The sequence below is a fragment of the Centroberyx affinis genome, unplaced genomic scaffold (genome assembly GCF_046629955.1).
Source record: "Centroberyx affinis isolate AG114_WGS23_722 - 3 ecotype Tasmania unplaced genomic scaffold, CSIRO-AGI_Caff_v1 ptg002281l_1, whole genome shotgun sequence".
NCBI lineage: Eukaryota > Metazoa > Chordata > Actinopteri > Beryciformes > Berycidae > Centroberyx > Centroberyx affinis.
Window position 1 is genome coordinate 34,579 of NW_027280559.1, and position 12,922 is coordinate 47,500.

Sequence of the window (12,922 nt, forward strand, 5' to 3'; positions counted from 1 at the left end):
GCTAAATAACTCTAAAAACATCCAAAACCACAACTACATATTTGATCTGTGTTTTAGTTTTTTTTAATGCAGAGACAATGCAAAAACATTTTCAACCAATCAGATAAAAGTTGTAAGAAAAAAGGGGGCGGGGCATGCAGCAGCTCAGTCTGCAGTTTATCGTTCTCTTTACAGATGTGAGCAGCTGCTGACATCTGATCTGTAATGAAAGACAGTTTCATCTTAAATGAACACTGAAATGCTGGAGCAGCAGTCTGGTTTCACCTGGGAACCAAACACCTGTCCTCCCTGAAGAGGATCAACATGTTGGAAGTGATTTCTCCATCTTCCTTTCCCTCCTTCCACCATCTGCTGCCAGAAACTCTTTCATCTTTATCTCCGTTTGCTCTGAAGAACAGAACCTCTTCCTGTTTTGTGCCGTAAAGCGATCCAGCAGATTTCCCTCCAGATCCACCAGGTGGAGAAACTATGGAGGATGTTTACTGTCATGATGCTGATGACTCTACATTAATGTGCTGATAGTTTTCCCTCATGATGTCATCTGTCTGTCTGTCACACAGCATCTCTGACGCCGCTGATCAGTTTTTCACAAAACTGACAGGAGTGATGCGTCCCAATGCTCCATTCTGGGTCTTATTGTTAATGCACTGATTGGCCTCAGGGGGGCGCTGCAACACCTGTTTAGCTGAAACTTGGGGAAATGATGCATCTCACCGCCGTGAGCCAGCGCTCGAAATGACTCCGATCGGCCGAGAGGAAACTACTGCAGCTCAGAACACGGCGACAAAGCGGTATTTGTTCCTGATTGGTCCGGACGGGGACGACATCATTCATGGGGGACGACATGTTGCCTTGTTCCTTGGAGGTAAAATGCTACACAGAGAAAGAATACGACATCTGAGATCAGGTCACATGTCCAGAATGTAGCTGCTGCGCTTATCTGGGATGATGCAGACTGTGTCAGCTGTTGGTCAAATGTTAGGTTTACATTATAATGAAGAATCAGCTTCATTTCCTAGATCACCAACATTAAAGACAGTGAAACTGCATTTTGAGCGCGTTTCTTCTGTAATATGACGTGTTTCTGTCTAAACAGCATGTGTGCGGCTGGATCGTTCAGAAGTGGCAGATGGTGTAAGCCAATAGGACGAGAGCATAGGGGGAGGAAGACAGTTTTATTTGATGGGAGGAGCGGGACTCTTCAAAAATCTGTGATGTTTTATTGGTTAAAATGTTTATTTCTGCTTCCTGGTGCAGCATGATGTCACCGTTAAAGACACTCTGTTTTCCAGGAGGGAAAAGTAAAGCGATTTGGATATAAAACTACAAGAAAAAAAAAAGGCTGTACAGTTTTTGGCATTTATTGCTAAATTTACGTATATTATGACTAACAAGGTGAACAAGTCTTCATTGTCCTGCTCAGCAGCAGCGAGCGGAGCGGCAGAGAGGGAACAGACTTGTAAAAACAGACGCTGAGCTTTTTCTTTTCAGCACTCTGTAAAAAACAAGAGGAGGGGAAGTTTTCTAAAATGTGGGAACTCGCCGGTGTCTTGTGTGATTCTGCCCGGGCGACCGAGTCAGTATTTGTTCAGTGTGTGTGTGTGTGTTGGACAGATGGACAGATGAATGGACAGAGGTGTAATTAAATCCTCATCTCTCAGCGGCCGGCTGAAAGAGGATCTCCTGCGGCGGCGGCTCTTTTCTCCTCCCTGCCTTCCTCTTCCTCCCTCCGGCCCGGTCGCCGGGTGAGCCGCCGGCCGGCCGCTCCGCTCTGGACGGGCGCCAGGCACCCGGGGGCCCCGGGACCCCTGCCAGCGCCGCTGAGGGATGATGGGATACTTCTGCTACGCTGCTCTGCGGAGCCAAAGAACTGCAACTGCAGAGGGAGAGAAGCTGAGAAACTTCATCTGCTTCCTGACAGGAGGATCTGGAACGAAGTTCGACCAGACTGCTTTCTGAAGGACGATGGCTTTTGGGTTTAAGCTGCCAAAACATGATATTTTGTGCCAAGTTCCAACATTCAGTGAATTAAAATGTGAGTATTTTATGCCAAAAAAATCCAAGTATTCCGTGTGTCCTCCAGTTTTCTTGTCAGGGACGAAAAGCCTCATTTAGAGCATCATGGGACACTAAAACTCTCCACTGAAACCCAGAATACTACTACTACTGATACTAATTTTGATACATATCCATGCCAAATAGTCAGCTCGGTTAACGTCTTCCCATTGACATCCAGTGTATTGATCAGTTCAAAGGCAACAGTAAACATGTCGTCCCTCTGTCTGGACCAATCAGGAAAAAATATGTCTCCTTGTTTTGAGTCTTGGGCCAATCGGAGTCATTCTGAACGCTGAATGCTGCGGTGAGATGCGTCATTTCCCCAAGTTTAGTTCAAAACAGATCAGTGGCGTCTGAGATTTTGACACATGGATGAGCCAACAAATGTTCTGTGATTGATTATTGATCAGTTAGATGTAGGCAGGCTGTTTCTCTGTAAAGTCCCTTCAGACTGGCTGTGATGAAGAACTGTGGGATCTTTCACTTGCTTGTAAAAAAAAGTGAGAAAGTGAATTTTAAAAATTGGTGAACCAAAGAAAACCAAGACGCTCTGTCTTAAAGGTCTTAAAGGTCTTGAAGTCCCACACTGGACAAAATGGTTTGTCTTGCCCTTCCGTATCAAAACATTTTGTCATTGTATCTCATACGTGTATCAACCTAGTGATCTCTGTCAGGGCCATATGATACGATTATATATGATTATGATATGATATGATTTTTAAATTTTTTTTAAATTTTCAATCAGCAGGTCTGAGTCTGTTCAGCGTCTTCCCTCTGTCCTCGTACTAAATTCACCCAAACCATCACTCAGATTAAGTGTTGGAGTGTGTCGGAGTGTGTAGGAGTGTGTTGGAGCATGTCAGAGAGTGTTGGAAGTGTGTCAGAATGTGCCGGAGTGTGTTGGAGTGAGTTGTAATGTGTGCAAGTGTCGGAGTGAGTCGGAGTGAGTTGGAGTGAGCGGGAGTGTGTTGGAGTGAGCGGGAGTGAGTTGGAGTGAGTGGGAGTGTGTCAGAGTGAGTTGAGTGAGTGGGAGTGTGTCAGAGTGAGTTGGAGTGAGTTTGAGTGAGTGGGAGTGTGTCAGAGTGAGTTGGAGTGAGTGGGAGTGTGTCAGTGTGTGTTGGAGTGAGTTTTAGTGAGTGGGAGTGTGATAGTGAGTGGGAGTGTGTCAGAGTGAGTTGGAGTGAGTTTTAGTGGGTGGGAGTGTGTCAGAGTGAGTTGAGTGAGTGGGGGTGTGTCAGAGTGAGTTGGAGTGAGTTTGAGTGAGTGGGAGTGTGTCAGAGTGAGTGGGAGTGTGTCGGTGTGTGTCAGAGTGAGTTGGAGTGAGTGGGAGTGTGTCAGAGTGAGTTGGAGTGTGTCAGTGTGTGTCAGTGAGTTGGAGTGAGTTGCAGTGAGTGGGAGTGTATCAGAGTGTGTCAGAGTGAGTTGGAGTGAGTGGGAGTGTGTCAGAGTTGGAATGAGTGGGAGTGTGTCGGAGTGATTGGGAGTGTGTCAGAGTGAGTTGAGTGTGTCAGTGTGTGTCAGTGAGTTGGAGTGAGTGGGAGTGTGTCAGAGTGAGTTTGAGTGAGTGGGAGTGTGTCAGTATGTGTCAGAGTGAGTTGGAGTGAGTGTGTCAGAGTGAGTTGAAGTGAGTGGGAGTGTGTTAAGATAAGATAAGATAGACTTTATTGTCCCAAAGGAAATTTGTCTTGGACACATACAGTATCTGCTGTTAAAATACAAATAACATAGTGCATACATACGATACATACACAGGCTGTCACCTATACACATGCACACACACTACCTACAGTACATGCACAGACTGCCATCAACCAACAAATTGCACACTACCCACTGTACAACACTCCTGTAGTCGAGATAAAACAGCCTCATCAACATAGAGTCTTCATAAAAAGTACATATGTACAGTTAAAATTAAAAGCAGCTATACAGGGGTTGGCCTCTGGCTAACTTGCCATTTAGGGCTTTGATGGACAGGGGGACAAAGGAGTTCTAAGGAAATGGGTGGGGTCTGAAATAATTATTTGAGCCTGTCTGATAATTGTTTCATCAAAGACAGCCTGGAGTGTGGGATGCTGCCTGCTGCTCTCTGTGTTAGCCGAGTAATCTGGGCTTTTTCTACTGTACACTGAGGTTGCCAAACCAGACTGAGATGCCATACCGCAGGATGCTCTCAACTACGGCATGGTAGAAGAGGAGCAACACTTTCTGGTTGACACCAAAGACCCTCAGCCTACAAAGGAAGTGTAGTCGCTGTTGGACCCTGGTGCAGACATTTTCTACCTGAGCACTCCATGTCAGTTTGTTGTCAATGTGTATGCCCAGGTATCTGTAAGAGTCAACCTGGGCTATGTTCTGGTCATGGATAACCACTGGTGAGTGGTCTCCAATGGAGTGAGTTGGGGTGTGTCAGAGTGAGTTAGAGTGAGTGGGAGTGTGTCGGAGTGAGTTTGAGTGAATTTGAGTGAGTTGGAGTGTGTCAACGTGGGTGGGAGTGTGTCGGAGTGAGTTGGAGTAAGTGGGAGTGTGTCAGAGTGAGTGGGAGTGTGTCGGAGTGAGTTGGAGCGAGTTTGAGTGAGTGGGAGTGTGTCAGAGTGAGTTGGAATGAGTGGGAGTGTGTCAGTATGTGTCAGAGTGAATTGGAGTGAGTGGGAGTGTGTCGGAGTGAGTTGGAGTGTGTCAGAGTGAGTTGGAGTGTGTCAGAGTGTGTCAGTGTGAGTTGGAGTGAGTGTGAGTGTGTCGGAGTGAGTTGGAGTGAGTTGGAGTGTGTCAGAGTGAGTTGGAGTGAGTGGGAGTGTGTCAGAGTGAGTTGGAGTAAGTGGGAGTGTGTCAGTGTGTGTCAGAGTGTGTCGGAGTGAATTGGAGTGAGTGGGAGCGTTTCAGAGTGAGTTGGAGTGAGTGAGAGTGTGTCATAGTGTGTCGGAGTGAGTGGGAGTGTGTCAGAGTGAGTGGGAGTGTGTCGGAGTGAGTTAGAGTAAGTTGGAGTGTGTCAGAGTGAGTTGGACTGAGTTTGAGTGAGTGGGAGTGTGTCAGAGTGTGTCAGAGTGAGTTGGAATTAGTGGGAGTTGGAATGAGTGGGAGTGTGTCAGTGTGTGTCAGAGTGAATTGGAGTGAGTGGGAGTGTGTCGGAGTGAGTTGGAGTGAGTTGGAGTGTGTCAGAGTGAGTTGGAGTGAGTGGGAGTGTGTCGGAGTGAGTTGGAGTAAGTGGGAGTGTGTCAGAGTGAGTGGGAGTGTGTCGGAGTAAGTTGGAGTGTGTCGGAGTGAGTTGGAGCGAGTTTGAGTGAGTTTGAGTGTGTCAGAGTGAGTTGGAGTGAGTTGGAGTGTGTCAGAGTGAGTTGGAGTGAGTGGGAGTGTGTCAGAGTGAGTTGGAGTGAGTTGGAGTGTGTCAGAGTGAATTGGAGTGAGTGGGAGTGTGTCAGAGTGAGTTGGAGTAAGTGGGAGTGTGTCAGTGTGTGTCAGAGTGAGTTGGAGTGAGTGGGAGTGTGTCGGAGTGAATTGGAGTGAGTGGGAGTGTGTCAGAGTGAGTTGGAGTAAGTGGGAGTGTGTCAGTGTGTGTCAGAGTGAGTTGGAGTGAGTGGGAGTGTGTCGGAGTGAATTGGAGTGAGTGGGAGTGTGTCAGAGTGAGTTGGAGTGAGTGCGAGTGTGTCATAGTGTGTCAGAGTGAGTTGGAGTGAGTGGGAGTGTGTCGGAGTGAGTTGGAGTGAGTGGGAGTGTGTCAGAGTGAGTTGGAGTGAGTGGGAGTGAGTGGGAGTGTCGGAGTGAGTTGGAGTGAGTGGGAGTGTGTCGGAGTGAGTTGGAGTGAGTGGGAGTGTGTCGGAGTGTGTCGGAGTGAGTTGGAGTGAGTTGGACTGAGTGGGAGTGTGTCGGAGTGAGTTGGGAGAGTGGGAGTGAGTTAGAGTGAGTTGGAGTGAGTTGGAGTGAGTTGGAGTGAGCTGCAGCAGCACCAAGGCCGGTCAGTTCTCTCTGACTGATGCTGCCATCGACCGCTTGGCTCCGCTCCGCTCAGCGCTGCCAACTCTTAAACCTCATCCTCCACACAATGGATTTTTAATGAGAACAAGCCCTACTTAACATGCAGCGTATGATGACTTCCTCTAAAATGCCACTGTGGGCGTTTTCTGAAGGTGACCAGAGGAGGAGGGAGGAGGAGGGGGGGGGGGGACGCCATCAGATCAGATTTACTTCCATATGGGAGGATTTTCGTTGTTGGTTTAGTATTGAACAGTAGAACTGTGGAGAGAAAACAGTGATGAAACCAATGAACAGTCTTCTAATATGACATAACATTCTTATATATTCATTTTTTGTTTTATTTTTCACTCTTATATATTCTTATATATTCTATAATTGGAATAATTTCTAGTGAATTAAATGATGCTTAAATCAAAGCGGACCCCGCTGTGAGCAGCAGCGGGGCAGCAGGCTGAATATGGCTGTAATAACATTCCTACACAACTGCTTTCCTCAGTACAGTCAGGCCGGTGTGGTGATTTCCTCAACACACTCACTACAGACTGGAGAGGATCTGACTTATTTATTTTGCAGTCGAGTCAATTAAGAATAAATTCACCTGACAGGCAGGAGGCTGCTGATGGGGAGAAAAACATAAATACAAGAAACAAGGCGAGTAGTTTGCAGAAAGCAACAGAAGACAAAACAGTAAAAAAAACAAGGACAGACAGACAGGCAGACACTCTATCTGCCTGTCTGTCTGTCTGCTGTCTGTCTGTCTGTTCGTCCGTCTGTCTCTCTGTCTGCCTGCCGTCTGTCTGCCTGTCTGTCTGTCTGCCTGCCGTCTGTCTGCCTGTCAGGACAGAGAGAGGGTCAGTGCGACAGGGAGCCGGGCGGCGGCTGTTTGGACAGATGTTGTGAGGAGAGACAAATGCTCCACATCTGGCAGCACCCCGGGGTGCCGCTACCTGCAGCCTGCCGCTCCGCCAGGCCACACACACACACACACACATACACACACACACACACACACAGACACACATACACATACATACACCTAACGCTCAGAGGCCAACAGCTCGGCTGCAGGTGCTACATCACTAACACAAGAAGGAGGTCAAAGGTCAAACTGATGTGTCTCTGATATGAAGGAGGAGAAGCTTTGGATCGCTGGAGGAGAGAAGAAGAAACCAGTCCAGATCCTGTCCAGGCCCACAGCGTGTTGAACTCCTCCTGCTGCGGCCAAACTGATCTGCTGGAAAACGGACAGAATTATTGACGGATAGATTTGTGTCCGTTGGGTTTTGGAGCGTCAACATGGTGGAGAGGCAGAAACACAGAAACAAGTTCAATTCACTTGAACACATTGTTTTATCACATTGGGTTGAAAATAGGAAAGAATGTCTAGTTTCTTCTTTCTGGACAACCTGTCACCTCCGTGGCTCAGGTCAAACTGTCTGTCTGTCATTTGATTGTGCGTTTGTTTAATGTTGCTCGGTATCCCAGTTGAGTGGAGTTTTCCGTTTTTAAGCACTGTGATTGGCCGAAAGGTCAGCCGGAAAACTTTGGTCATAAAACGAACCGTAGCCAGTAGTTTAAGCTCCTGAAACAGGAACAACCACTGGTACTGCTCTGGATTGATTTTTTCAGAACTGGAATGCGCCTTATGTCACTCCCAGAACGGCGTTCCGGTGCGTTCCGGCCCAGTGACCCTGCTACAGATTTGTTTCCTCTGTCAACCTCGGCTCTGAGTGAGATCCAATATGGCTTCATCAGTATGAGACTGAATGTGGCGTTTAGCCAATAGGAGAGACGCCCTCTAGAGGCCATCTCACAAAGAGACATCTCACTGACTGACCTGACTGACTGACTGACTGACTGACCTACTGACTGACTGACTGACTGACTTGACTGACTGACTGACTGACTTGACTGACCAACTGACCGACTGACCTACTGACTGACTGACTGACTGACCTACTGACCGACTGACTGACTGACTGACTGACCGACCGACCGACCGACCGACTGACCTGACTGACTGACTGACTTGACTGACTGACTGACTGACTGACTTGACTGACTGACTGACTGACCTGACTGACTGACTGACTGACCTACTGACCTGACTGACTGACTGACTGACCTACTGACCTGACTGACTGACTGACTGACTGACTGACTTGACTGACTGACTGACTGACTGACTTGACTGACTGACCTGACTGACTGACTGACTGACCTGACTGACCTACTGACTGACTGACTGACCGACTGACCTGACTGACCTACTGACTGACTGACTGACTTGACTGACTGACCTGACTGACTGACTGACTGACCTGGCTGACCTACTGACTGACTGACTGACTGACCTGACTGACTGACTGACTGACTGACTTGACTGACTGACCTGACTGACTGACTGACTGACCTGACTGACCTACTGACTGACTGACTGACCGACTGACCTGACTGACCTACTGACTGACTGACCTGACTGACCTGACTGACTGACTGACCTACTGACTGACTGACTGACTGACCTGACTGACTGACTGACCTACTGACTGACTGACTGACTGACTGACCTGACTGACTGACCTACTGACTGACTGACTGACTGACTGACTTGACTGACTGACTGACTGACCTGACTGACTGACTGACTGACCTACTGACCTGACTGACTGACTGACTGACCTACTGACCTGACTGACTGACTGACCTGACTGACCTACTGACTGACTGACTGACTGACTGACTGACCGACTGACTGACTGACCTACTGACTGTCTGACCTACTGACCGACTGACTGACTGACTGACTGACTGACTGACCTGACTGACCTACTGACTGACTGACTGACTGACTGACCTACTGACTGACTGACTGACATACTGACTGACTGACTGACTGACCTACTGACTGACTGACTGACTGACTGACTGACTGACTGACCTGTCTGACCTACTGACTGACTGACCTACTGACTGACTGACCTGTCTGACCTACTGACTGACCTACTGACTGACTGACTGACTGACCTACTGACTGTCTGACCTACTGACTGACTGACCTGACTGACCTACTGACTGACTGACTGACTGACCTGACTGACTGACTGACTGACCTACTGACTGACTGACCTGACTGACTGACTGACTGACCTACTGACTGACTGACTGACCTACTGACCGACTGACTGACTGACTGACCTACTGACCGACTGACTGACTGACTGACCTGACTGACTGACTGACTGACCTGACTGACTGACTGACTGACCTTACTGACTGACTGACTGACCTACTGACCTGACTGACTGACCTACTGACCTGACTGACTGACTGACCTGACTGACCTACTGACTGACTGACTGACTGACCTACTGACTGACTGACCTACTGACTGTCTGACCTACTGACTGACTGACTGACTGACTGACCTGACTGACCTACTGACTGACTGACTGACTGACCTACTGACTGACTGACCTACTGACTGTCTGACCTACTGACTGACTGACTGACTGACTGACCTGACTGACCTACTGACTGACTGACTGACTGACCTACTGACTGACCTTACTGACTGACTGACTGACCTACTGACCTGACTGACTGACCTACTGACCTGACTGACTGACTGACCTGACTGACCTACTGACTGACCTGACTGACCTACTGACTGACTGACTGACCTACTGACTGACTGACTGACTGACCTACTGACTGACTGACCTACTGACTGTCTGACCTACTGACCTGACTGACTGACTGACCTGACTGACCTACTGACTGACCTGACTGACCTACTGACTGACTGACTGACTGACCTACTGACTGTCTGACCTACTGACTGACTGACTGACTGACTGACCTGACTGACCTACTGACTGACTGACTGACTGACTGACTGACTGACTGACTGACCTACTGACTGTCTGATTGACTGACTGACTGACCTACTGACTGACCTACTGACTGATTGACTGACTGACCTACTGACTGACTGACCTACTGACTGACTGACTGAGCTACTGACTGACCTACTGACTGATTGACTGACTGACCTGACTGACCTGACTGACTGACTGACCTGACTGACTGACTGACCTGACTGACCTGACTGACTGACTGACTGACTGACTGGACTTCCTAGTGAAAGACGAGTCGATGTGTGAAGCGGCCTGATGGCCTGAGATTAAACATTAAAAATGAAGACTTTCCAAATGTCTTTGAAGGAAATATACGTATGTATTAAACATTGTCACTGGAGTCTAACAATAAACTGAACAAACACACATTGTTTCCATGGAAAACTGCTGTTCATCTCTGAAGCTGTAATATTATAATATTATAATATTCCTCAGCTTCTCAGACAGACTTGGTCTATATTCTCAGACCAAGCTGCTTTTCACTTTATCTTTGATTTTCGTTTTTGCCATCAGTTTCTTGACAGGCGCAAGAAACATCAGCAGCACTTCTGTTAAAAATAACATTATCAACCAGAATCAAAGCAAACTCCATACAGAAATAAGTCAACAAATGAATAGACAATAATACAAACATAAAAATAGATAGATAGATAGATAGATAGATAGATAGATAGATCAGTCTGTTCAAACTGCTCTCAGATCAGATCTGCACCAAAAGGGTTAAATTCACATTTACAGTTACTGTGTAAATGGAGAGCCCCCCCCCCCCCCCCCGGCTCCTGACCCCGCCCCTCCGGACCGGCCCTGCTGCACTACCCGGCGCTCTGGGAAGTTCCTCAGTCTGTTCCAGATCCCGGCCGGGACGCAGCGCTGTGGGGGAACCGGGACAGATTCTGGTCTAACCGGGACAGATTGTGGTCTGGAGTGAGAACCGGGTCAGAAGAGGAGCTGGACTGGAGAAAAACGGCAGAACAGGAACTTGGAGATCATTTGTCTTTTCTCTTTCTCGGATCCAAACGCGCGGCTGCCGCTGCGCTCCGGGTCGGATCTGGATCTAAGGTGCTGGAAAACCCTGGACCAGGAGAGAGCGACAGACAGACAGACAGACAGACAGACAGACAGACAGACAGAGAGGAAAAGATCATTGCACGTTTTACACAACCAGAAATTATCTTTTTGGAGGTGTCCTCTCTGTTGACGCACAGACATCAGCTCGGACACACAGACAGGCAGACAGACAGGCAGACAGACAGGTAGACAGGCCATGTGTCTGGGCCTGTAGGGCCCCTGGTGTAGATGCAGGGTTTCATCATGAGGCCCCTGCAGCTGCTGCTGCTGCTGCTGCTGCTGGATGGAGCCGCGACGGAGCAGCAGGTCAGAATTACATATAACTGAATATAAAAATATATATAACCAAATATAATTAAATGTCTACATTCACTGTATATATTACAACGTCTGCGTGTCTATAAAATATTAACATTTGACTGCATGCATGAAATTCTATCCACAATACATTAGCGTGAACCCCATAAAGAAAAATGAGGGTTCTATATGGAACCATGAAAGAACCCTCTGATTGGTTAAAATAATGATAAAAAACAACTTGTAAAGCAGAATAAAGAACCCAGTGTGGTTTTTAAAAAAAAAAAGTTGTAATACTGTTTGTTTGGAACATTTGGTTCTGTGCAGCAGCATGAAGGTTCTCTCTGGTTTCTCTGTTTTTTTCTAGTTTCTCTGGTTTCTCTGTTTTTTTCTAGTTTCTCTGGTTTCACTGGTTTGTCTAGTTTCACTGGTTTCACTGGTTTCCCTGTTTTTGCTAGTTTCACTGGTTTCTCTGGTTTCACTGTTTTTTTTTCTAGTTTCACTGGTTTCACTGGTTTCTCTGTTTTTTTTCTAGTTTCACTGGTTTCACTGGTTTGTCTAGTTTCACTGGTTTCACTAGTTTCACTGGTTTCTCTAGTTTTTTTCTAGTTTCTCTGGTTTCACTGGTTTGTCTAGTTTCACTGGTTTCTCTGTTTGTTTTCTAGTTTCACTGGTTTCACTGGTTTCTCTGGTTTGTCTAGTTTCACTGGTTTCTCTGTTTTTGCTAGTTTCACTGGTTTCACTGTTTTTTTTTCTAGTTTCACTGGTTTCACTGGTTTGTCTAGTTTCGCTGGTTTCTCTAGTTTTACTGGTTTGTCTAGTTTCTCTGGTTTGTCTAGTTTCACTGGTTTCACTGGTTTCTCTGTTTTTGCTAGTTTCACTGGTTTCTCTGGTTTCACTGTTTTTTTTCTAGTTTCACTGGTTTCACTGGTTTCTCTGTTTTTTTTCTAGTTTCACTGGTTTCACTGGTTTGTCTAGTTTCACTGGTTTCACTAGTTTCACTGGTTTCTCTAGTTTCACTGGTTTGTCTAGTTTCACAGTTTCTCTGGTTTCTCTGGTTTCACTGGTTTCTCTGGTTTCACTGGTTTCTCTAGTTTCCCTTTTTTTTTTTAGTTTTTTTTTTACATTACTTCTGTGCTGAAGGAGGCTCAGAGTCAATCCAGATTCCTGAAAACAAGAAGAGAAGGAAAGATTTGTTTGGCTGCTGAAGGTCAGCGTGGGGGGAGGGGGGGGGCTCGGGTTCAGTTCACATGTGGGTGACAGATATTTGGATATGAGCGCAGGGAGAGAGAGAGAGAGAGAGAGAGAGAGAGAGAGAGAGAGACTGATCAAAGGAGAAGGAGATGAAAGAGAGAGGGGGAAAGTGTTTCCACATCTGTATAGAATCAGACTGAAGCCACGTCCGTCTCTGAGCAGCTGACCTGTTCCCTCTCTCCTCCATCAGGATCTTCTGCTCAGACGGTTTCTCTCCAGTGTTTGAAACTGTGAACCAACCAGACGACCAGGGAGACCAGGGACAAATTCAGGGAAATGCTGAAAAGATGTGGAGCCGAGTCTGAGGTGATTGTGTCCCAAGGTCAAGTTCAAGTCCGAGTCCGAGTCTGTTC

General features: G+C 47.2%; 1 protein-coding gene across 1 annotated transcript in view; it reads left to right on the forward strand.

The window, feature by feature from the left end:
* Positions 1–735: 735 nt before the first annotated feature.
* The window catches only part of mmp23bb (matrix metallopeptidase 23bb), a 17,629-nt gene continuing 5,442 nt past the window's right edge, over positions 736–12,922 (forward strand). The window contains 2 exon segments of the mRNA XM_071532911.1: positions 736–865; positions 12,119–12,144. Coding sequence (XP_071389012.1) covers positions 736–865; positions 12,119–12,144 — 156 coding nt within the window.